A 23,398-nucleotide genomic window follows, 5' to 3' on the forward strand; every position below is an offset into this window, starting at 1 on the left:
GTGCTGCCTGCTGTGTTGTGGATATAAAGGTTTCTTTGTTTTCTTACCAGCTGGATTTATGGAAGTGTGGCAAGAGAGCCCTGCAGCCACACTGCGCTTTGGGATTGCTTGATCACTTGATTAAACAGTAGCAATCTGTGATTATATTTTCTTTTGTGTATAATTTTTTCCTGGAGGTAACAGTTAACCTCTTTTATTATTCACACTGTTCTAAGCATTCGGAATACATTTTTTAAAACTGTCTTTGCAAAACCAAAAATTATCTCTCAAGCCAATGCTACATTCCTAACGACTTTTCCTCCACGTCATCTTTGTTTTAATTTTCTAGTTGTATGTGAATTTTATTACTACAAGGTAATGTAAATCTCTTTTAGGAAAAGCAGTACACATGAAGATGTCTAAGCACCTAGATATGAGCCTCTGTGAAACCTAACAGGGGAAAGATGTAACATAGGAATACAAAATACAAATACAATAAAATTTGAATAATATAAACGAAATGCTTACAACTAGGGGGACTGACTCAGCTTGCGACTTTCTCAGGTTTTGCACCAACAGCTCTGCTTCCCAGAAACCCTCTTAGTCTTGGGTAAATTGGCACGGTCGGTCCCTCTCCTTAAACCATGCGGGGCCCTGTGTCTAGAGTGTCAAATACACAAACTGGTGGAATCGTCACCGCTTTACAGACAGGAAATGCCCACTTTACAGACAGCAAGTCCAAAGGTTAGCAAGATTCAGCAACTTGGTCAAAAATATCAGAGCCACATAGGAGCTAGTATTTAAATGCTAACAATCTGACTTCAGAAACTAAACTCTGGGCTGTACCGCATCAACATGATCATGCGCGAAATGACAAGATAGCAAAAGATGCATCTACAAATATGCATTATGAATTCTGAAATGTGGAAGAGCTCTATGGTGTGGAGAGGAGCTTCCAGATATGGAGAGGGCCTGACCTTAAGTCAGAAGAGTCAGCATCAACCACACACTCCCACCAGTGGGGCAGATGGGAGCGGGAGGGGAAGAAAACAGAAAGAGGTCTAACGGGGAGAAGCACAAGGCAGGCTTCTCATGATCTCAGAGGCAACTCCAGCTGTCACTGACTTTTTGTGGTAAACGCAGGGTACAAACTCCACAAGAAGCTCCCATGTCTGTGGTTGATGAGGTGTGCCTGAACATCCCTGGAACGAATTATAGTGAGGATAATTCATTCACTTTTGGAAAAGCAAGCTGAAATCACATATAGTAGAATCACTTCTGAAGCAACAGCTTTTATATATCTTTAAGGATCATTCTGGCCTCTGATAAGTCTCTGGAGTGTGCATGTGAATGTGTGCTTAATCTTCTTCCTGTGGCCAATACTATCCTACGTTACCCAGGGTGACAGTCATTCAGTCACCTGACCCTGTTTGAATAATGTCAAGTCTATGTTCAAGTTACATCTCTTAATATGACATGAACTACTTTTCCAGTAAGCAGCAAAGACCCCCATCATGATGCCATCTAACAATTTTCAAAACCATCCTGTAGAAACAGCCTGAAAAATGTGACTGCCTCAAGTCATCAACATTATAGTGACAAATTGATTCCCACAGACATAGCAAGAATCTAGCCAAAAATACAATTAAGCCCAGGAGACTACCTAACCATTTTCTTTCCTAAACTTAAATGACAGACTTAAAATGTTGCTTCAATCAAATATATTGGCTAGTTAAATATTCCTAATTACTTGTTCACCACAAAAGGAAAAATATATATGAATTATGTACTTTTTAGAACCATGCATACACACATACATACATTTGGCCATTTTATTTATATATTTGGCTTAGTTGTCTCAAGTAAGAACTTCTGAAATATTGTTTTGGGACTCTGCAATTCCTAAATGTTGAAAAAGACACAAAATTAGTTATAAGTTAAATTATCTTCCAGCTAAACTTAATTAGTCTCAAAAACCCAGAAAAGCAATATGTTTTGATTTCAAAGCTAACTGTTTTTTCTCTGGAAAACTTCAGTCTGTGAATGGCTGAACTGACAGAATTGAGCTATGACATAATGTGGTTTGAATAGAAACAGAATGCTTTGGATTTAAGAATATCTGCTATTTTGCTTCAGAATAATCTAGTCAATTCATTCCTACATTTACATTTGAATTTCAACTTGCATAGTTTTTTTCCTCAGATATATTTCTAAATTTTAGCTATCAAAGCCAGAATAATCTCCCCAGCTATAACCATAACCCAAACCACAAATACAAGCAGGTCTGTCACTGATGGAAAAGGAAATAATCTCTGCTCCAAATTAGAGAGTCTTTAATAATATTCTCAAGGCATAAAATCCACATTGCACATATCTGTATCTAGAGTCACATGCACACAGTCCTCCAAAATAAGACAAAAAAAAAAAAAGAAGAAGGAATGCACACTGTGGGTATGTATGTGGTTTCCTGACAAGAACTATACAATTTGGGGCAGTTCTCTCATAAGATGAAAGCAATAAAGAACTTAAGGACAGAAGGTAGATAGGGACACTGTTTCCATTTATGTAAGCCATACCACCAAGACTAGCTATTGCACACAAATTATGCCATGACTGAAAAGTCATCTCATAGCAAATCCCAATTTTCCTCAGTGACCACTACTGCTGATATTGTATAAATCAATCTTACATAGCAAGATTCATAATTATTCAAGAACAATGAAAGAAAATCTCATCACACTATTGAAGAAGCAATTCTGTAAATACTTATTGATCAATATATGTAATATATTCTTAAAGATATAAAACTGGATTATGTATTTAGTTTATTCTAGCACTAATAAAATACTAACTCTTAAGGAACATCATCAATCGATGAGGACTTCCTGAATAGTTTTACATTAGACTGCCTTAGTAACAAGTCACACTAAATATCACATCTAGGCACGTCCCCAGTATTGATTACATTTGCGAATGAGCAGGCATGTTTTTCAAGCAATGAAAAAACATTTATCAAACTGACGCAACGTGCCCCTGATATGATTTGAAGATAGGGAGATGTGGAAAACTTAATGTCAAGGAATGTCTGGCTTTCCCAGAGCCTAAGCTCTAAGTTCAAGGTGAGTGGTGGAAGCCAGAGAAATAAACAGGTATGAAGAGTCCCAATCAGGTAGGGAGGTGAACAAGGGGTCATTGTGATCAAGGCACACATTTATAAGCACACTGAGACAGGCTCTAGGAAAGTGCCTGACAGAATAGTAAATAAATTCGGTGTACAAAGGTCAGGTATATGGTGTAAGATAAAGATCAAGAACCAGAATGTCTGAGAAATGCAGCATAAACAGAGCGTTTGGGAGGAGGGCAGAGATCAGGCAATAAGAAATAGGAAATCTGGGCACAAGAGAAGCAGGACATAACAAGGAGCCTGGATGGCAGGAGCTAATGAGAAAAACGAAGACCAGAAACTCGATCCATAGCCCAGCTGTATCAGCCTGTGGACATTTTAAGTAGTTCCTGTAAAGTCACGATCCAACCCCTATGACCTACTAGCCTGGGGCTTGGGGCGGGAGGATGTGGGCACCTGGATGAAACAGGAAGTTGGGGGAGAAGAGGGAAATTTGTGACTACAAAGGTAAGATTACAACTTGATTGCTTTATGTGTAAGACAGAAATGTAAATATATATGTACACTCAATCTATTATCCAACTTGGACCTCAATTTAGATCTATATAAAAACCAAAACTACCACTTCCCATCTTCATTGCTAACGTTTAACAATACTTAATAATAGATAATAATAAAATACTAAACAAAAAGCAAGAATGCCCAATCTCTCCTTTACGTGTAGCCACTTACAATTTATAAAGCTCTTTCAAAGCTTACTCATTTGACACAGATGCTATAGCCACATTTATATCCTTCTTGATGATCAAACCTTCTCTTTTTCCCAATCAACTTAGCTTCACAGGAAATATATTTTTAAAGTTTTATTGTTTGCTACTTCAAGTGTCAGATGGTTCTCCTTCAGACACATATGGAATCCTTTGATTTAATTTTGGCAAATCAATGAAAGACACATGTGTATCTTGGAACAAGTGCTATTCATTAGTATTTGATCCTTTCCCCAACTTCACACTCAGAAAAGGAAACTTATGACATTTCTTTCATTCCAAGTCTATTGATACTAGGAATATGAGTCTCTCTAAGGAATTCAAATTCAGTCAGAGCCCTGAACCTTTTTCTCGGGGGAGCAACAGAACTAATGAAGAGTTTCTAACAATTTACATTGTGTGTGTTTTTTTTTCCCAGGCTAGATGTACTGACTAAATGGCTAAATATAATTATGTAATATTCTACTAACTGGATTTTATATTATAAAGGAATCATTTGTTTTCCTATAGATTAGTTTCACCACAGAAATTCAGTATTTCAATCAATTCCTTAAACCTTCCTAAACTTAAAGTGAAAGTGTTAGTTGCTCAGTCATGTCCAACTCTTTGTGACCCCAAGGACCATAGCCCACCAGGCTCTTTGTGACCCCACAGACTACCAGGTTTCTCTGTCCCTAGAATTCTCCAGGCAAGCAGGTAACTATTCCCTTCTCCAGGGATCTTCCCAACCCAAGGATCAAACACTAGTTTCTCCCACACTCAGGCAGATTCTTTACCATCTGAGTCAGCAGAGAAGCCCTAAACTTTAAATGAAGATATTAAACCATCACTTTTTTGACAGATTGCAGCAGACATCTCAAAACCAGATGGGAAACAACAGTCAAATACACAGAAGGGAAATAATATAACTGGGATTCTCTTGTTCAATGTACTTTATTTACAGAAGTCAGGCTGGGAAGGATTGGATTTTTTTTCAGGGGATTAAGGGTTGTCAATCAGTAATCACAAAACTGAATTAGTGGCAAAAATAGAAATACTGGAAAGCTTATTTTAAATGAAGGCAAAGAGTTTAAAATCCAGAGTGTATTTTCTTGTAGGTTGTTCTGGTTATCTAATCTTAAAAATGCTCATCACTGAAAACCAAGAACATGAACTTGGGACAGAAAACCATCTATAATTCATAAGACAGAAATCTTCAGTGGGAAAAGAGAATCAACAGAAAAATTAATGTGAATACTGGGCAAAGTATTGTGACTTTACAGGCACTATTCATATGAAAAGATATTTAGAAACACTGCTGATTGGATACATACCCATCCCTTTCAAAATACACTAGCAGTTTATTATTGTGCCTGCATTTAACATTTCTGCTCCCAGTTTCATAGCAGATTTAGCTCTCCATGAGGTCTATTGTCCTTCAGGAACTTAAGGCCGATCCGAGTGGTCTTCACTGAGCCTAGGAAAGCGATGACTTGCTCTAGCTCTTACTGAGCACTCCTGGGCCTGTGCCAGGCACCGGAAGGAAAGCCACATGGTCCATTCAATTCCCTGTCTCCATGTACTTCAGGATCAAACAAGAAGCTAGAGAACACCGAGAGAGGAGCCATAAAAGGCATGAATTTCAGAATTCTGATGGGCACTTCTACTCCATTGAGTCCCTACTGAGAACAGATGTCCTCAATAAACAAAACACTGAGGGAAAATTATTTATATGAGAATGGAAGTGTTAATGTAGGAATAATTTACTGATGTCTTGGTTATGAAAGGTCATTAGCTGACTCAGGTTTTGTAATAAACCTAGGTCTCAATGTTACATTCTGGTGATACATTCCACATGACTTCTTTTTAGAAAAACTATAATAAGGATTATCACTGCACTGCTACATTCAAGTCAAATGAACTTTAATTAACACTAATAAATTAAAGACTAATGCCAAATTTTAGAGATTTAACACATGCAGCAAAGCTGTTTCTTTAAATTTGAGATCAAATTTAAGCAGAATATATTTATATATTTTACAATATGCATGAGTGTCTAATATGAGGTCTAAACTGCACCTACAGTTTACAGTACTGTATTACACACGTTAAAATATTTTAAAATGGTAGTTCTCATGTTAAGTGTTCTTATCACAACACACAAATGTACACACAAAAGAACACAAGGAAATTTCTAGAGGTGGTATACATGTTCATCACCTTAATGTAGTGACAGTATCACAGGCATATGTGCATGTCTGAACTAATCAAAATTTATAGATTATATAGGTGCTAAATTTATATGTCAATTATGCCTCAATAGAGCTTAAAAAGAATTATAGAGAAAAATAAAACAAGGCAAAGGGATAGTTATGGATGTGTGTGGGTTGAGATATTTTGAGGTAGAGTAAGCAAGGAAACCCTTTCTGACTTGTTGTTGCTGTCGTTCGCTCACTAACTCATGTCTGACTCTGTGACCCCCTGGACTGCAGCACGCCAGGATTCCCTGTCCTTCACTATTTCCTGGAGTTTGCTCAAACTCATGTCTATTGTGTGATGCCATCCAACCATCTCATCCTCTGTCACCCCCTTCTCCTTTCTGATTAGTTGACATTTAATCAAAGACCTGAAGGAAGTGAGCAAACCACAGAAATATCTGGGATAGACTGTTCCAGACAAAGGCATCAGAGATTGCCAAGGCCCACATGTGAGAACACCTAACACCAATAGCCCAGAGATCTGTGTGGCTGGAGCAGGTGGTCGAGGAGAAGATGAACAGGGGACAAGACCAAGGGCCAGACCACTTGACACTTTGTAGACTGCATCTCGGTTTTTTAGACACAGTGTGATTGAAGCCATTATATTATTTTGAACAAAGATGTAGTGAGATCACTGGCAGCCAAGTGGTGGCCAGCCCAAACCAGTAAGAATGGAATTACAAAGACCAGGAGCCAATATCCTCAATCTCTAGGAGACAGGATGGTGATTCTCTTGGGGTGCAGTGGACGTGGTGAGACATGGCTGGATGAGACATAAACACATTTTGAAGACAGAGCCGACAGGCTTACAGATGGATTAGATGTGAAGTGTGAGAGGAAGAAAGGCAACGGGGGATGCCATGGATTTTGCCTCAGTACTGAGGTGAAGTATTGTGTCATGAGCTGAGCTGGTGAACAAAGGCAAGAGCAGATGTTTATTTGTTTTGTGGGGAAGACAGGAAATAAGATTTTGGTTCTAGACATAAGATTTAAGATGCCTAATAAATATCCAGTTGTTGACTATTTTGTCTGGAGTCTGGAAGTCTTAGAGTAGGAAGGAAGGTGCTTAGGTTTTGCTGTTTCTGCTGTTCTACATAAATGACAAATGTCAACAATAAGAGTAGTTGTGATATTTGAAATAAAAATCCACAGGGCTGTCTCTACACCATTAATCCCTCCAGAAGACTAATAAGACCTTATGGTCATTTGATGCCCAAAGAGTCAAGACTCTTGGTAAAATCTAGATTATTCAAAGCAGAACAGATGCTTAGACAAGCTCCCACAGTGGATTAAACTTCCAAGGCAGAGACTCAGTTTCTTATCAGGCTAGGTAACTGGTCCTCTAAATAGCCTCTATGTCTCCTGCACAATGAAGTCCAAGGAAAATGCAAAGAAACCATATTCAATTATATTCAGCAGAACTCTGCCTCTGAAGAGACAGTGGCTCAGCAGCACCCACTCTTTGGCTCTGGCTCCTCTCTTAGATGCACAGCCCCCGGGCTTCACGTATGCCAAACACATTAAGTTTCCAACGTGCTATATTCTCTCTCACATGCTACTTCTCTGCCTAAAACACTTCTTTCCCAGCAGTCAGCCTGGCTGATTCTAACTCTCCATCACAATGCCTTCCTGAGCACAATGGGTTCATGCATCTGGTTCAGCCACCAAAATGCAAGTTCACTGATGACAATGACTTTATCTTTTATATTTGTGTTTCCAGAACCTCACAAATGTGGGAGATACTGAATAAATGTTTGGTTAATGGACAAACGGAATTATGGGTGTTTAACCAGGGCTACTGGCTATCTAGTTGGTGCACTGCCATCTTGGCGCATCTATAAAACATATACTGAGAATTCCAGAAGGTACTGAAGCATCTCTTGCAACCTAACCTCTTTTGAGGACATATTATATGGAGTGGAATGCTATAAAGCACAGCCTAGTTGGGACTGTCCCAGAATTCAGAAACTTGTTTTCCATCACTTAAGGCAGGACAAGGATTCTGATCCAATAAGATCCTTCCAGAGCAAAATGGAAAAGTTCACAAGGCTGAGACATTGAGAAGGTCGGCTTTGAAAAGTGCATCTGCTTTTCCTCCCCATCACACTTCCATCCCCTTTATGCTCCAGAGGAAAATAGAAACACATAAAATGCCTGAAGCAAAACTGAACTAGAAGAGTAAACACCGGGTGAGATGGCAAACACATAAAAATATAAGTAATACAAAACACTGTGAATTAAAAGAAACCAAAGAAATACAAAGCAGTACCAGAAGGCAAATACATGTTGCCGGCAAGTGACCTAAAGACAAACACAAAGATCAAAGAAAACCTTGCAGTGAAATAAGCAGAAATCATCAGGATTATTTCCACTCAAGGAAATGTGTGTCAAATGAAAATAAGTTAACCTAATCTAGTACCAAAAGGCAATAAAGATAATTTCAAATAATACCATTCAAGAATCAAAACAAAATTAGATGACATTTAAATAAAAGCCTCCTTTATTGAAGCAAGGCAACACAGTAGAAATAGAAAATGCAAGCCCCTTGGTAACATAATATCTTAGAAAGTGGACCTAAAACTAAAGAAAGCCCAAAATAATCCCATAAGAAAATGAAAATATTCAGCAATCAAAGCAAGATGGGAAAATATCATGAGAAGTGCATAACTACAACAATGATAAAAACGTAAAGGAGAAGGCTTCTATGTAATGCTCATGAAAACCAAATGTGAATGATGAAAACATTGTACTTCTGCCTCAAGGAAATGAGCTGATTGTTTAACCCTTTGTCCTAACAACCTAAATTTCCTGTAACTCAGAAAAAGGGCCCCGAAACTATGATTCTCATAACTGTCCAGTCGTTCAATACACAAAGGAAAGCAGGTCACCTTCAGGACATAAACACATTCTCATATATAGAAAAGAAGAGAAAGAAGAAAAAGAGAGTTTATTTCAATTATGGCACTTGGCTTAGGAAATGTAAAACATCTTAGAAAAGCTGCTTGTTACAGAAGTGGAATCTGAGCCGGGTAAGATTAGGTGACCTCCCTAGACCCCAGACAGAGCAGTGCGAGAGCGAGATGAAGCCTCCTGCCCCTGAACACCGTTCTGTCCACCGCAAGATGAGCTGTTGCGATATATGCCATCTCGACAGCAGGGAGTCAGCCCAACATGAAAGGTCACCTTTCTGGGACATCATACTTTTGTCATATGAAATTCTAGCCTAAATGGAAAGAAATCAATAAAATCTGGAATAAAGAAAAAGATGGCATCTCTAAATACAAACATTCTCTTTTTTCTCCATCTTACCAATAATAAGCATTATTCTAAAGTCCCTTCCAATTTTCAGAATAGTATTTAAACAAATATATGTGTCAAACCGCCGTCATCACCATGAAAGTTACCTCCTCCTACAGACTCACTCAGCACCTCCTGACCAGGGCCCACCACAGCATGCATTTCAAAGGGGACCCCAAATTTCAAAGCAACCAGGACCTCATGGACACCACTTCTTCGCCTCCCCACCAGAAAAGAAATTATCCTGGGAATGTTTCCACTTTAGGGTCTTTTTTCCCTCTATTTCAGCTATGCTTTAATGTCATTGAAACATATCAAAACAAAAATGGAAGGCTTTTCTTGAAAGCCTTGCATAATAGAATTTCATATTTTTTTTAAATCTTCCATATATTTATATATGCAGTTCTAATTTTTCAGATATTAATATTTTGTACACCTAAAACTAATACAATTTTAAATGTCAATTATATCTCAATTTGTTTAAAAAATGGAGTGGAATGAGTGGGGAAAAAATATTAATTTGACCATTTCATTTATTCACAAAATATTTGCCAAGTGCTTATTCTAAGAGCTGGAGACAGAGTAGTAATAGTAAACAAAACAGCCAATATCCCAGCCCTGGTTTCGATCCCTGGGTTGGGAAGATCTCCTGGAGAAGGAAAAGCTACCCAGTATTCTGGCCTGGAGAATTCCAAGGACTGTATAGTCCATGGGCTCTCAAAGAATCAGAAACAATTGAGCTGCTTTCACTTTTACAATGGGGCATCTATCCTAGTTAGGAGAGACAGTTCAGTTCAGTTCAGTCGCTCAGTCGTGTCCGACTATTTGTGACCCCATAAACTGCAGCACGCCAGGCCTCCCTGTCCATCACCAACTCCTGGAGTTTACCCAAATTCATGTCCACTGAGTCAGTGATGCCATCCAACCATCTCATCTCTGTCGTCCCCTTCTCCTCCTGCCTTCAATCTTTCCTATCATCAGGGTCTTTTCAAATGAGTCAGCTCTTTGCATCAGGTAGCCAAAATATTGGAGTTTCAGCTTCAACATCAGTCCTTCCAGTGAACACCTAGGACTGATCTCCTTTAGGATGGACTGGTTGGATCTCCTTGCAGTCCAAGGGACTCTCAAGAGTCTCCTCCAACACCACAGTTCAAAAGCATCAATTCTTTGGTGCTCAGCTTTCTTTATAGTTCAACTCTCACATCCACACATGACTACTGGAAAAACCATAGCTTTGACTAGATGGACCTTTGTTGGCAAAGTAATATCTCTGCTTTTTAATATGCTATCTAGGTTGGTCATAACTTTCCTTCCAAGGAGTAAGCATCTTCTAATTTCATGGCTACCATCACCATCTGCAATGATTTTGGAGCCCAGAAAAAATAAAGTCTGACACTGTTTCCACTGTCTCCCCATCTACTTGCCAGGAAGTCACGGGACCAGATGCCGTGATCTTGGTTTTCTGAATGTTGAGCTTTAAGCCAACTTTTTTCACTCTCCTCTTTCACTTTCATCAAGAGGCTCTTTACTTCTTCTTCACTTTCTGCCATAAGGGTGGTATCATCTGCATATCTGAGGTTATTGATATTTCTCCCAGCAATCTTGATTCCAGCTTGTGCTTCATCCAGCCCAGGGTTTCTCATGATGTACTCTGCATATAAATTAAATAAGCAGGGTGACAATATACAGCCTTGATGTACTCCTTTTCCTATTTGGAACCAGTCTGTTGTTCCATGTCCAGTTCTAACTGTTGACTCCTGATCTGCATACAGATTTCTCAAGAGGCAGGTCAGGTGGCCTGGTCTTCCCATCTCTTTCAGAATTTTCCACCGTTTGTTGTGATCCACACAGTCAAAGGCTTTAGCATAGTCAGTAAAGCAGAAATAGATGTTTTTCTGGAACTCTCTTGCTTTTTCGATGATCCAGTGAATGTTGGCAATTTAATCTCTGGTTCCTCTGCCTTTTTTAAAACCAGCTTGAACACAGACAAGCACATAAACAAATAAATATATATCTCAGGTGGTGTCAAGTGCTATGAGCAAAGAGTAAAGGGCCAGACAGAACAGGAGGCAGTGCTGTTATATATCTGGTAGTTAGAGAGGATCTCTCGGATCAAGTGATCCTGAGCAAAAATATGAAGAAAATGGGGCTATACAAGCAGATAGCTCAGGTGCAGTGGAAAGGAGAGTGTTCCAAGCTGGGGGCACATGCAGGTGCAAAGGTGTGTAAAAAGCAGGGAGACTGCGATGGGCAGAGAGGATGAGTGAACAAAGAAAAGCAGGAAATGGTTCAGGGTGGCAGTCAGGGCCCAGGTCGGAAGAGGGCCCTGTAAGCAACGGCAAGGATTTGTGTTTTATTCAGAATGAAATGGTAATAGAAGAATGATGTGATCTAACTGGTGTTAGATTGAGGTGTTTCCTAAAGATCTTCTGGCTGCCAGGTGGAGAACAGACCAAGGCAGACAGAGGACTGGTGGTTTGGGGTGGCAAGAACAGAAGCTGGAAACTCATCTGGAAACTTCTGTGACAACTGGAGGCAGAGAGGGCAGCAGCTGAAATGGGGAAACGGTGGAGGGCCAAGGGCAGAGGTGGACCATGCAGTCAGATTTTGGATGTGTTTGTCCCAGGCAAGCTGACAAGATCTGCTAATGATTTGGAGGTGGATGTGAGTAAAAGACAAGTGTGGAGGATGAGTCCTAAGGATGTGAAGTGAGTATCTGGAAAGTTGCAGTCGCTACTTAGCAACCCGGGAGGACTGGAAAAGCAGCAGAATGTTGTGGAGAAGGTGAGGAGGCAGTTTTGGACTTTTTAGGTTAGATATGTCACTGAGTGTTTGAATACAGACATAAGGTACCAATCAGTAGAATATGATTTGCTTCACTTAAAATTAGAAGCATATTCCCAGGTATCCCCAAATCTTTTTGAATTAACCTAGATGTACTGTGGGTATGCCACTGCGTTAATGTTATAAAAATTTACTGGTACATCTTTACTTTTGCTTCCCAGCTCAACATCAAGTTTCCAAAATTGGAGATGTCACCAAACACAAGCCTTTTAACATGTGACTAAGAATGACAGGTTATAAACACCTCCAAGGAGTCAGCTTTTCTTACAAGGCATTATTTAAATTAAGGAGACACTCCTTCCTGCCAAAAATCTTCCTACTGCCACCTTTCATGGAGTCTGATGTTCCTTTAAAAAATGCAACTATTCTCTCTTAACATGTGTTACTCTTACTCAAATTCCATTATAAATATAAGAACATTTATGTATACTTTCTTTCAATGGAGACATTTCTTATTCATTTTGGCATAGTGTAGGGTCCTCTTGCTAGAAATAATTAGAAAGTAGTGGGGGCTTGAGAGGAGGAAGAGAAGATAAACCAACAACAGTGGGTTTTTATATGAGCCAACAGAATCGGAGACAAGTGCCAAACTCCTCCCTGACACAGACGGAGCTGAGAAACCTCCAGAAGGGGGCTCAAACTCTCCTTCTTCGCATAGATGAATCCAAGACCTGATCACGGACACAGGTGATGACTTCCCATTTATCTCCAGTGCAGCCTCCTCCTCTGGACTCTAGCTGCCTGCTCAATGCCTCCATTTGAACGTCTCATTGATGCACCATTTCTGTGTTCTGTTCTGTCTCTGAGAAACATTATTTTCCCAAAGCCTGCTGGCATAGTTCACTTCCATTTAGCATTTACATCTCAGTTCAAATCTTCCTTCCCTGAGGAAAGCTCCCCTGACATCAAGGCCAGATGGAATACCCTCTTGTGGCCCCCACGTGCTCCCCTCCGAGGACTTACTCTGTTCATAATTATAGATCACTTGGGTAAGTATCTGCTCAATGTCAGGATCTTCACCAGACTCCAAACCCCTTAGAGCACATGCATATCTCTGCTGCTCACTGCTATGTACACTGCCAGATCCAAGCTCTCGTTGATGCACAAAGAGCACTCAAACATTTGGTGAATAAATGAATGAATGCTGTGTTTGTGTGTTCAGACATAAAGTTAAAGGGTCCCTGATGAAGCAAAGACTCTAAGGTACATCGCATTTGGGAGAGACAATCAGTTCTACTACATTGAACTGAGAAAGTTAAATAAGGTTGATGGAAATCTGTTCTTGTATTTGCTTTGGGTTTTGTTTATCTTACGAGGCATCAGTATCATTCTGTACCTCTACTAGAGTCACAGAGGACATGGAAGGGAGAAATCAATAGCCGCAAGGCAAAAAAATAAAGTTACTGAATCCTTTGTTAGAAGAGCAGACACTGAAAGGGGAGCTCTCACACATTTATCTTACCTACAAGAAAGAAACACTAGTTCATAAACATTAGAAGCATAGAGGAAGGAGACTTTTAAAAACTTTCTACAAAGATCAAGCCAAAAAAAAAAAAAAAGAAAAGTCAAACTCATAGAAACAGATAGCAGAACAGTAGTTGCCAGAGGCTGGGGGAAATAGGTAGAAACTGGTAAAAGGGTACAAATTTTTGCTACACAATGAATAAGGTACAAGAAGCTAAAGAATAACACAGTGACTATAGTTGATAACACTGCTGTATAAATGAAATTTGTTGACAGAGTAGAACTTAAGTGTTCTCACCAAAGAAAAAAAAAGAAGGCATATTTGTGAGGTAATGGATATGTTAATTAACTAATTGGGGAGAATCCTTTCACAGCATATCATATATCAAATCATCACGATGTACACTTTAAATATCTTACAATTTTATATGTCAATTATACCTCACTTTATCTGAAATTTAAGAAAAGAAAAATCTTTCTACCAAGCTAAGGCAAGTCTGAATGTACAATTTGAGATTATTGACTGTAATTGATTTTCTTCTCAAAGGAGTTTTTCCTATGAGTGCAAAAAAACAATTACTCAATTGCAAGAGATTTCATAGTTTCATCAGGTCCACAGTCACATTACTTTTCCCAAGATGTTAAATTCCTCCACTTCAAAATCTCCTGCCTTAGGGTATTTCAGCGCTATAGCCTTTGGTTATAATGGAAATTCAGTTTTTCTTTTGTTCTGTGTTCATTCCTCTCCCCCTCTCCACAGCACTAAAATGTGACTTAAAATGTACACTTAAAATGTGTACCTTAGTCTTAACCTTTAATAACAGCTAGAGTAGTTTAACATCCAAAACAATTTCAACGACTGACTTCTAGACCTAAGCCATCAGCTTGGATCCAGAAAACAGAAGAATGTAGAGGACAAGAATAGTGATATAAGATACAAAGATTATTAACAATCAACAGTATTTTCCATTTTTAAAAAATCTCATATCCCAAGTACATACCCCATTTCTTTTTGGCAAGATCTAACTCTGTCTGCAACTGTATATGAACATTTAAACACACAAATTCATAGCACTCTCTTAACCACTCAAATATAACCATAAGATTGATTTTCCTTAATGGAAATCAGATATGAACTCCACAGAACTCAAGTTTCCACTCTGGCTGTGTATATCCATCACATACAGTTCCTGTGAAACAGAGTCACGCAGAAGCTCCCAAGACCCTGTTGTCATTAAAGATCCATTTTTAGTGAAAACAGTGAGGACAGATAGGAAAAACAAGCATGCAAAAATGCATATTATTAGTTTTTAAAAAAGACTCAACTTTCTAAACATAATTTAAAATGTTCAAATATATCCATGCCATATGTTTGTGCAAAAGTGAAGAATTTGTTAAAGACACACTTGTGATACATTAAAAGAGACTTCTGAGAGTGGTTAATGTTTGATACCTCCTTCATCAGATGGTCTTGTTACCTCACTGCAGCATGAAAAGCTACGGTAAATCTCAGATATTTCTGATTTGTCATCTCCCAGACCTGTACCAAAAGTACTGCTCGAGTAAGACCGAGACCGTTGTCTCCTATAAAGATTCGCCTTTTCTATATTGGAGGGAAAATATTCATATTTGTGATTAAGTGACTTGAAGAACAAAGAAACCAAAAAAATTACTTAAAAATTTAACAAGGAAGAAAAATAATCCCTCATTAAATTACAACCCCAAAGCTCAGGTATTATAAATTCTAGCCATCTATTCCCAAACTTTAGCACATATTATCAACAACGCAAATGACTTAATGATCATTCACACTCAGTTTGGTCTAAATTTTAAAGGAGAGATGAGGGGTGGGAAATTGACAAGAACTAAGAAAACCCTGGCAAATAAGTAAATTTCTATCAAAGGTTTGGTTATAAATAGTTCTTTTCAAATATCACCAATGATACAGCATTTGTTGCCTTTTCTTTATTTTTAGAAAATTTGGGTGACAATTTGGCTGATTATGTGGATCTAATTACTATAAAAATATTAGAATTCCTACTTTGCCTTGGGCTTTCAATTTTGTTAATGTTAACAATTAAACGTGGAGTCACAATGGGGGGCAGAGAAGGACCTAAATGATAGATCTATTTATATGTTTAAAACAGTCACATAACCGTCAAATCTTCAGTTTGCTAAATGTGGTCTGAAAGCCTACAAAGATCAACCCTTGCTATTGCTATACCCAAATATCCAAACCATTTGGGTTTTACTTTTAATTATAAACATACAGTTCAAGTTAAAAGTCAAATAAACTTCCTATGTAAACTACAAATTTTGCATTTTATAAAAACTCAGAGATAAATTTTAGGGATACTTGAAAACCTATTTTAAGACATTGACGATGCTATGTAGAAAATCTCTCCTCTGTTTTATATAAATCTCCCCTCTGTTTTATATAAAAGTCTTCAAAGAACTCCTTAAATTAAACAAGTATATCTTTTAAATGTAGTGCTTTTCATAAAGCAAATCTTTATGTTAGCAGTTTAGTGCAGTCCAAATAGCTGCATTTCAAAGCCCAGAGAACTTCTAAAATCATATTCACTAATAAAAAGGAAGTGTAAGTAAGCTCTAGACACCTTTAAAATAAATTTAGACCTAATCTAGGATATATTAAAAAGCTCTTTTGTAAGTTTTGTTTTCATAAATGATTAGTGGCATATTAAATACAGCAACTTTCTTGGTTTTTCAAAGCCCAAACTTAAAATTTTACATTACCCAGAAGGCACAGTGAACCTGCACAAGCTCACAGCAGCTTCACTTTGAGGTCAAAAACCATGTAAATGGGGAGGAACTCAAAATGTAAGCAGTACCAGAAAGCATATGTAGACTTCTAGACTGAATATTGTCTTCCACGGGATCAATGTCGAAGATGGAGCCAGGATCTGTACGCCACACTTTGAGGTCTTTTACCAAAGGAAGAAATCAACAAATCAAGAATGAATTAAAAAAAAAAAAAGTCAGCACCCAAGAGAGTCAAACAAAAGTCTGAAAAGGGACATATGCGAAAAGCAAGCATGTAATATAGGCAAACCCACTGTGCAGCAGACTTCAGAGGAGAACAGAGGGATATTCACACTCACAGTGTGATTCACACTCACAGGATCTGCTAAGAAAACCTTGTGATCAAATATAAGTTGCCTGGTTTATTCTTTGTTGACCTTCCACGGGGAGCCCGCGACTTATCACACATGCACACCACACCACTCCCCACATCCCCAAACCCTCATCACTCATGCTCTCCACACACTGAAACAGGGAAAACGTTGGATCAAACCTCCTGATTAAGGACATGCAAGTAATTCGGAAGAGGCAACTAAAAGGTTTTTGTCTAAGAAAGCAAAACAAAACAAAAAAAAAAAATTCTCTTCCTACAACAGAAACAAATGTTGAACAAATTGAAAAAAATCAGTAACTTTCCTTTCCTTTCTTAGCTTTCAGTACAAACCTTGCTCACTCTGTCACCATTCAACACTATGTTCCTAAGATTTTCCCTGGATGACAAGAAAGAATAGCAGGTTGAGGCTCCTTTCTCTCTGATTTGTGAGACTTTCAGACAGCTCTATTCTCCCAGTTCAGAAATAATATTCAAAAAAATATAAGCTACTCACATTGTGGAAACCATCAGAATCTCTCAGGCGTGTCTATTTGATGTCAAAGGACCTATATGGGGTTACTTCTGTTCTGTTACCCATGCAGACAATGTCTGCAGTACAATTATTGATCAGTACAGAAGCTAAACGTGAAAGACGCTCAGTTGTGTCCGACTCTTTGCAACCCCATGGTCTGTCCCTGGACTTCTCCAGGCAAGAATACTGGAGTGGGTAACTGTTCCCTTCTCCAGGGGATCTTCCCAACCCAGGCATCGAACTCAGGTCTCCTGCATTGCAGGCAGATTCTTTATCATCTGAGCCACCAGGGAAGCCGACATAAGCTAAAGAGAAACAAAATAATTGCTTAATCTTCATTATCACCTATGTCTGATATTTGGGCTGCTTCTTTGCGTAGCAAGTAGGAACACTCAAGACCAGAGAATGTCCAACTACAGAATGAATTTGCAACAACACCTGGCAAAGGCCATGAATTCCCTCCAACATGGTACAAACAACAACGCTTTGCCTGTGGTCCACTCTCACCTGGGCACCGCGTCATGCATTTGAGGAGGGGTCCAATGAATAAGGAAGCGAATTCCATTAATAAAAACAGGGAAAGCACGATCTTTTTGACTGTGCAGACCTGCCCAGCAGGCCAGTCAGCTTACCAACAATGATCCCAGGTCTCCTGTCCATCTCCACGATGTGAGGATGGACACCTTTATAGGCGGCATCGCTGACGACCTGGGTGTTCCTTCTCACTCGCTCTGTCACAGGGTCATCCACAACAGGAGTAAAGCCCCTTCCCTTTGTCTTTTCAAAATCTTCATGATATTTCACCTGAAAGAGGGAAAAATCATAGTAACTCAAACTGAAATTTCCTGAATGCTACACAGCTCACAAAATCTGAATATAAAGACAGTTACTATACCAGCTGCATCTAGATTATTTTCTACATAAATGTATTTTTTCCAATTGTTCCAAAAATAATCTATGAAATTTCAGTTTCCTAGCATCAGAAATCAAATGCTGACATTTTTACAATGCTTTCCATCATTACAGGTAGCAGCTCTTTTAATATGTAAGTTTGTATATACGTTAGAAGTGTTGAAAGATTTATTTTTTAAATCCTAGTTACTTTCTAAAATGCACTCACTTAGGTATAAGTTAATTCCCTATCTCTTAAACTTTAGTATGCAATAAAATGATAAGCTATTGCTATACAATTATTTAAGAAAGCAATATTATTTAAAATTAGATTAAGAGAGCAAGTTACAAATACCTATATATATAATTTTTGTATGTTACAAAAATATATACTTCAAAACATGTGTTTTTTGCATTCTGAAATTAGGTTAGGGTGATGGTTGTTTAACTCTGTAAATTATACTAGAAACCACTTTGTATACTTTAAATGGGTGAGCTTTATGGTATATGCAATATATCTCATGAGACTGTTTTTTAAAAAATACATATTTTTATATTCTTGAAGCATGTAAACATACCAAACCCCATCTTAACATTAATTGAAAAAAAAGTCCAAGCAAGTATCTTCCATAAATTGCATTTATAGTAGTGGTCACGTTAGAAATAAAAACACACCCCAAAAAGTCACTGAGAAAAATTGTTTTATTAGACTAAATATTTCCCGTACATTCCAGTGAGATTAGAAAGCAGCCCCCGAAGGGTGGGCCCGTGGGCCTCCCCACGCTTTGTTAGTTATCCAGATTAATGGTGAACAACGCCATCAGAGCACTGGGTGCAGCCACTCCTTAGTACGGTTTAGTCACGGATGGAGGACCTGTTGGACCCTACCATTGAAATATGATTTTGAGCTTCTTTGACATGTCTGAGACCAGGTGTATCTAAAATCAGACTTGGTCTACCTTTCATCTGTTTCTGGTCCTGGGTATATTTTACCTGCAAAGTAAATAATAGATCATACTTAACAAAAAGAAACTATAATTTAAAAATTACGTAAGTTTTTCAAGCTTTCCAAATGAGTGAGGCATATACAACATATTCTGAATTACTTCCCAGGCAACTTATTTAGTGAATTACATTTCCTTCTAGAATAATGAGCTAAAATTTTACTCTTGATGGTCTCCTTTAAAGGCTACGGCAAAGATGACCTAAATCTCTCTACCAACTGAATACAAATGTGTAAGTGACCAACATCCACTAACCATGAGTCTGTAAAAGTGGGAAATACTTTATCAATAGGGAAAATCCAAAACTAAATGGAACCTAAATTTCTATTTCTGTCTCTCTATTTCCCCATTTTCCACCATAACACTGTGGAAGCATGCATAACAAACATACCTCTATCAATATTTCCTTTTATTTGATCAGAGCACATGGTAAGAATCATTAAGTATTCATCTTAGGTTCCCTCTAAACAGCCACAGCCTAAAGGTAATTTACGGTGAATACAGTCAGCATCTCTGGGCAGAAATGCCACTAGAGAGCTGCACAGTTTAAAATCTAAATGCAGATTCCAGGCATAAAGCTCTTTCTGACATCTGACCATCAGAACACCGCTTTTTGTGAAGCTGCTTCTGTATAAGATCAGGATACAGATTATGAGGGCACATGTGCACTCAGAACGGAAGCCCTGGTATTTCCTGAGAGGAGGTGCACTCCCCAAATCAGACACTGACATGCAACACAGAACTTCAGTGAGTAAGCGATTTCTGTGTTAAGTATATTTAAAGATTGCTTTTTCCTCTAAGTCCTTACTTTGGAGTAATGGTTCATTTCTTATTTTGTTTTGCAGAGAGGACTTAACAATCAACATTCAATGGAATACATCTGTAAAATGATAATTGTTTAACTTATACATCAAAGACTACCACTTTCAAAGACACTGGCTAAAATAATATGATTCATTGTTTAAATGAACATAATTCAGTTTAAAATGAAACTTTAAATATAAGTGTTGGTCACATCTGGAAACATCAGTAGGGTTCAGGACAATATAAAGTTAGACAGTGGAGGCTTTCAGATGTCATCTGAAATAACACATGTACTTTCTGCATATCTTACAAAAGCTTCTTGGTCTGCAAATAAATAATAAAGGACATATCCTTCATGATAGCCCCAAGTGAATAAAACAACTTGCCGAACTAATATTTTCTTGATTCTTCTTTACTCTTTCCATTTCAGGAGTTACACTTAAAGCTGTAGCTCTTCCCATCTGAGATTTATAATAAACCTATCATTTTGGAAAATAAAAAACAGCACTGTGAATCAATTCAACTAAACAGGAGTCTCATAGTACTTATTTAAAAGAGCTAAGTAAGGATAGGAAGCTGTGGTGGGGTGGGGGAAGAATAAAAAAGGAAGCTAGCAGAGGTCTTTGTTGTTTAGTCACTAAGTCATGACCGACACTTTGCAACCCCATCCACTGTAGCTCGCCAGGCTTCTCTGTCCATGGGTTTTTTCCCAGGCAAGAACACTGGAGTGGGGTGCCATTTCCTTCTCAAGGGGAACTTCCCAGACCACAGATTCAAACGGTGTTTCTTGCATTGGGAGGCAGATTCTTTACCACTGAGCCATCAGAGGTCTAGTCATATTTTAAATGCTTGCATCTTAAATCATTCTATTTTAATTCATCCAATGGCAGAGAATCACTGTGAAGGTACTCATTACATGCGTGTACCATCAGTAAAGCTGTAGTAAGCATTTCATCACAAAGGAGTAAGGTAAGAAATTTCTTCAAGGATGTTGCTTTAAGGTACCCTTACCCACATAGAAGGCTGTTGGACCATTATGGTTTCTTAGTAATTAACTGCAGCAGAACTTTGGCCATGATGCCTAAGTGGTAACCATGGTGACCCATAAGGCCAGCACGCTCCCCAATGCTCCAGCCCTCCTTCTCCAGAACCATGTTCCCTTTAGAGAGTAATGGAGTTACATCAACTGTACTCCGAATACATCAGAAGGTATCTACTTCTCCAAAATACAGTTGTCAGGGACAATGCCAAACAATAAACTGCCTTTCCTTTATAATCTGGCCAAAGGACTTTAAAGGTTTAAAGAATAAAAGATTTCTTTGCATTTAAAAGATTTTCAAATTTCCTCTCCCAAAGAACACAATTTATTATTAACGATTTTGAAAAAAAATGATTCTCTCAGGGACTTCCCTGGTGGTCCAGTGCTTAAGACTCCATGCTTCCAATGCAGGGGGCATGAGTTTGATCCCTGTTTGGTGAACTAAGAACCCACATGCTGCATAATGCAACCAAAAAATAAAAGAAAAAATTTTTTTTTAATTTAAAAATAAAAAAGGACTCTCTCAGCAAACTGCATCCATGGATATCATAACGGAAAGGAGTTAGAACAGGCCAAGAATTGGTGTCTGAGTAAAACTTGACAGCCCTGAACAAGTGCCCTGAAAATGGACCTATTCAGCAAGGCACACTTCATAATTTTTTCCCAGCATCATCCAAAAATAAAGTGATGATAGCTGTGAGTGGGAAATGGGGCTGGACAGGCTACAGAATGAGAATACATTTATTAATACATATGGAGGAAAGGGAGTGGGAAAGCTTATTTGTAGAGCCAAGATGCCAGAAATTGCCATGGCATCCCTTTGGAGAACCACAGAAACTGCAAGCATGAAGAGCAGATAAGAGGGATACACAATAACCTGCAGACAAAACTCACACTGCAGTCACTGGGAACTGTGAGCAGGGCATGCCTGACTGGACCCACAATACCTAACACCCTGAAAACTTTCCAATAAATTGACAGTCAATTGAGAGCAGAGGCAATCAACTCAAGGTCACGAAAACTTGGAAGACACGATCCCTTCATTGACATGTTGACAATATGTTTGCTTTCATAAGAAAAAAGTGACTAAGATCACACATTGCTGAGGTTCTTCTGGTTTTCTTTCACTCTCTTCAGCTCTGGTGGATCAGAAATTGCAGTCGCCTGTTTAATCTCTCCTCTGTATTTTACCTGTGGAGGATTAATATGAATTTTAATAAACAGCAGAATGATCTCCAACCAAATACCAACAGAGGATAAGCCTCAAAATTAACCCTATTTTTTTACATACTTTTCCCCACAGTAGATGTATGCCAACCCTTCAGTTCAAATCTACATCTGGCTTCTGATTCTTCTGACTTGGCAAGCACCGAGTGCTGGTTGTGCTTCTTAAAAATGATTTTTAATAAATATTTCTCTCTTAAATACCAAAACTAACTGCAAAGACCACAACTAAAGGTAATCGAAATACAAGGGGAAGACACTGTAATGAAATCATTACAAGGGATTTCCTTGCCATTTCAGTTGTCAAGACACTGTGGTGTCTTAACTTCCACTAGTGGTGGCCACATGTTAGATCCCTGGTCAGGGAACTGAGATCCTGCATGCTGTGCATGGACAAAAAATAGGGGAAAATAATTAAAACTAAAAGAAAAACAGAAATCATTACAAGAGAACTATAGTGAAGTAGCCACAGCAGCCTGGGAAGCCCATTTACTCCTATTCTGACCCTGGAGCCTCCACCTTCAAAAGAAGCCGAAGACCCCTCACTCATACCACCATCAGGGATACGGTAAGGATAAAGCAGCAATCAGCCTGATTTTCTCCTTCATCTGGGAGAAGTCACTCTTAAATTTTTTAGTGTCTCAAAATTATCTATTTCAGAAGAAGAAGGTTATTGTTTATAATGGTAAAAGTTCCATAAAACGATCAAAAAATGGGAAAAATAACTATTAGGGGACACGTTTGAAAGAGATTTCTGAATTCGGGGAGGCCTGGGTTCAAATCCCAGCCCTGCTGTCACAAACCATGGGTTCTTGCATGTCCCCTGACTTCTAAAGACTCAGTTTCCCACACCTACAAACCAGAGCAATAAATCATGCATACCCCACTGAATCACTTAACACATTTAGCACAGGGTCCACAGCAGAGGAACCTCATGATTATTAACTACCCTTGCTTTACTAGCAACAGATCAATGAATGATTGATGTTTTCTGTTTTATTTATAAGGTTCCCTGCCATGACACTACGTCTCAGAACCCAGTCAAGTCAGGTCTTC

The 23,398-nt window shown here is 38.5% G+C and overlaps 1 protein-coding gene across 11 annotated transcripts in view; it reads right to left on the reverse strand.

The window, feature by feature from the left end:
- Positions 1 to 23,398, reverse strand: part of NEBL (nebulette) — a 380,361-nt gene that overhangs the window by 13,625 nt on the left and 343,338 nt on the right. For 8 of the 11 annotated variants that reach the window (XM_043478746.1, XM_043478742.1, XM_043478741.1 and 5 more), the window contains 6 exons: positions 22,217 to 22,309; positions 20,466 to 20,558; positions 19,160 to 19,264; positions 18,013 to 18,184; positions 16,565 to 16,657; positions 15,166 to 15,315 (listed from right to left, as the gene is read on the reverse strand). In XM_043478746.1, the coding sequence (XP_043334681.1) occupies positions 15,166 to 15,315; positions 16,565 to 16,657; positions 18,013 to 18,184; positions 19,160 to 19,264; positions 20,466 to 20,558; positions 22,217 to 22,309 (706 nt within the window). The remainder of the gene's footprint in view (positions 1 to 15,165; positions 15,316 to 16,564; positions 16,658 to 18,012; positions 18,185 to 19,159; positions 19,265 to 20,465; positions 20,559 to 22,216; positions 22,310 to 23,398) is intronic. The other 3 variants (XM_043478740.1, XM_043478744.1, XM_043478745.1) reach the window with 3 other exon arrangements.

This window comes from Cervus canadensis, chromosome 10 (genome assembly GCF_019320065.1).
Source record: "Cervus canadensis isolate Bull #8, Minnesota chromosome 10, ASM1932006v1, whole genome shotgun sequence".
NCBI lineage: Eukaryota > Metazoa > Chordata > Mammalia > Artiodactyla > Cervidae > Cervus > Cervus canadensis.